Below are 2,969 nucleotides of genomic sequence, written 5' to 3'. Positions count from 1 at the left end.
GAGTATTGTAACAGGGAGAATGATTTTATTAGATTTTATTAAATAAACCGGTTCGTTCCGGGATATTCTTTTAATGAGCGATTTTCGCTCTTCTCGGATTTTCTTTACGATTCTTTCCCGGGTCGCCTTTATTGAACCGTTAGGGTTAAGAATAGCTATAAATATTTCGTTTGTAAGCTAGTTGAGATTCATTCATTAAAATCAATGCAATTTCCTACCCTAAACAACTCTCTATTCTGCTATTCTTCGGATTCATAGTCTTCGTGGAGATTCTTCTTATCATAATCCCCATCTAGGCTGAATTCTTCTAAACCTTCGACTTCTCGGTGAAGTTCTAGGTTGGGAACTAACCTTGCTATTCCAGAAACTCATCCCCACCGAAGCTCGTCCACCATCCTAAATTTGCTTTCCATCAAGTAAGACTAATAATGCTGAATTTTTGGGTATATAGTTCATGCGTTTATTTGAGAGATTCAATAATACTAATAATGTTGAATTTTTGGGAAGGAAAAGAGGTGTGAGCAAGGAGACAAGAGTATAATTGGAATAAAGACCCGATAATTTTGGTAATTTTTGCTAAAAAACAAGGGGCGAACGAGTCTTTTCCACGGATTTAACAGAAAAATGGGCGGAAAGAGCTCGTAGGTGGTGTTTGGTAAGAAAAAACAAACATCTGGTGGTTTACTGAAAAGTCAACTATGACGGATGATTTAGTACAAATTCTGACATATAACGGGTGATTTACTCCAAAAATCCAAAAATTTAATCTAGATGAAATGTGATAGATGAAACAAAACTAGATAAAAAGATTGATGAAATAAAAATATTGGACGAAATAAAGGTTAGATGTAAAAAGCAACAAATTAGATGAAAATTCCCCATAATGTTGGAGGTGGGAGATGAACTTTTTTTTCCGTCAAAAACCATTAGACGAAGAAGTGGAAAATCATCTTAGGACCAATTTCATTTAATTTGAGCAGATGTCGAACGCAGCTCTAAAGATTGTTGCCTTTGAACATCATGAATATAGCAAATAGCCCGATAATGCATATCCATATATGAATACAATGCTGAAAAAGATTCAAATTCAGCAAAATACATATTTCTTTTATACTCTCAAACATAGTGCAAAAAGTCTATTATAGACTACAATATATATATGCATATCACAAAGATGAGTACAATGTTCACACCTCAGGTATTTCCCAAATAAGATTTGAACCAAAGAATAGAATAGATCAGTAGAATTCGTGGATTCAAACGACAAGAAGCAAGAGCAAGGTGACAATGCAAGATGAGATCAACGCCATTGGAGAAAGAACGAATGCCATTTCAGCACTGTTCTTACTATGTGAGTTGGTAGATTTCATAGACGTGGTATAATTTGAGCAGTCAAGACCGTTTTTACCTTCTTTGCATTCATTGGCAAAGAGTCCAGGTGGGTATTTACCATACAGATTGATGTAGCTGAACATTGTGGTTGCACAGTCCGTTGATAAGTCGTTTATTTCATCCACAAATGGGCAAGCAAATTCTTTGAAACAACTACAGCAGCTCTCAGCAGCGAATGTCGGTCCTTTGCATTTGCTGGTGATGATAGTATAGTTTTGGTTCTCAAAGTCAACCGGACAGCCTGAAAATTACATGACAGAAATTTAAACTAACTACATATTCATCATCTAAAGCAAGAATCAAGATGACAATGATGCAGCTTGATTGCACATAAGGGATGAAACACTCATCAATAGACATATTCACCTTCTACCAATTAAAGCTGTAACTCATGACATTTTAAGACATGGAAAGGAAGAAATTAGTCAACTAGCATCCAGTAGAAGTAATATTTCTACTCCATAAACTTGTCTGTTCATTTGCTTTACTTGATAGGCTGCACAAGTTTCATTTGATACAAAGAGGGGGAAAGCTAGACGAACAAAGTTTGATCATCTTCGCAGATGATGAAAATTGAAAATAGGTTATCGAGGCAGATCAATTGAAAATAAGCCTAATGATCCAATTTCAGTAAGAAGATGAAAGACACGGAAGCAGATAAGGAAGATCATCATAAACATAAAATTTGAAAGTCATCAAAAGATACAAAATCATTAAAATGTTTCATCCATAAAACTAAGTGTAATCGAGGATTGAGACATGGATCGAAGGATAAACTTTTCAGTCAACTTCAGGTGACAGAAGAACCCTAATTGAACATAAACATAAACCAAACTACTATGGTCAATTTATATTCTCAAATTTGCATATAATTCGACAGCAATTACGGATTAGGAGTTAAATCCAAAATATAACAGCTTACTTTTCAGAGTCTGAAGCAAAGAACGCCCAGTAGATCCATGAGATTCGAAAACAGCATCTGCACATAAAACATTACAAATTGAAGAGAGCAGCTATATATTCAAGTACCAAGAACACAAATTCGTATGCGAACTCCTCTAAACGAGCTAAAATTAGGTAAATGGGAAGAGAATAGTACTTGAAATCATAGAGGAAGATGCCCAGCTAGCCATAAGAGAAAAAACAAGGAAACCCAGCAAATGGAGTGGATCCAAAGCCATGGTGTAGTAGATTTTTTCCTGGATTTGCACAAATTCGTAGGGTATTGACTTCCCAAATCAATCGAGTTTGGATGCTTGAGAGGAGTTTCGTCGCTGGCTGTCACCCACTATGGTTTCTGACGGTTTCTATGAATTGGTGTTTTACAGTTTCGACTACAAACGGAGGGAGAGACTAGAAAGCGTGTATTTGCTGTGCGTGGTTGTCCGTAGACCCCACTTGCCGGCGTATATATTCGGCCGATTTTCATATTTATTTTTGTTATACAAATAATTGTTTTTTTAAATAAGCCACCTAATAAGCCAACATACAAGTTGCTCATCGTATTGTAAAACTTGGTCTCCCGGGTATTAGGTATGATTGAAAGGATGATTTTTGTAAGATGTTTTAGGATGACC

At 35.9% G+C, this 2,969-nt stretch overlaps 1 protein-coding gene across 1 annotated transcript; it reads right to left on the bottom strand.

The window, feature by feature from the left end:
• Positions 1-239: 239 nt before the first annotated feature.
• Positions 240-2,573, bottom strand: LOC141251115 (uncharacterized). Its single transcript, XM_073670235.1, has 4 exons — positions 2,492-2,573; positions 2,315-2,371; positions 1,349-1,633; positions 240-334 (listed from the first exon to the last, which is right to left on the bottom strand). Exons 1-4 carry the CDS (start codon positions 2,571-2,573, stop codon positions 240-242), a joined length of 519 nt encoding a protein of 172 aa, XP_073526336.1.
• Between the last annotated feature and the right edge of the window lie 396 nt (positions 2,574-2,969).

The sequence above is a fragment of the Phyllobates terribilis genome, unplaced genomic scaffold (assembly GCF_046119375.1).
Source record: "Phyllobates terribilis strain yellow unplaced genomic scaffold, ASM4611937v1 Scaffold_6669__1_contigs__length_42879, whole genome shotgun sequence".
Classification (NCBI taxonomy): domain Eukaryota; kingdom Metazoa; phylum Chordata; class Amphibia; order Anura; family Dendrobatidae; genus Phyllobates; species Phyllobates terribilis.
Note: the sequence above shows the minus strand (reverse complement) of the source record. Positions and strands in the feature narration are given on the sequence as shown.

Coding starts and splice junctions, on each gene's coding strand:
- LOC141251115 (XM_073670235.1), bottom strand. CDS start 2,573: ATGGCTTTGGATCCACTCCATTTGCTGGGTTTCCTTGTTTTTTCTCTT. Junction 2,372..2,491: donor ATCTTCCTCTATGATTTCAA/GTACTATTCTCT, acceptor TTTTATGTGCAG/ATGCTGTTTTCGAATCTCAT. Junction 335..1,348: donor GAAATCTACCAACTCACATA/GTAAGAACAGTG, acceptor TTCCCAACCTAG/AACTTCACCGAGAAGTCGAA.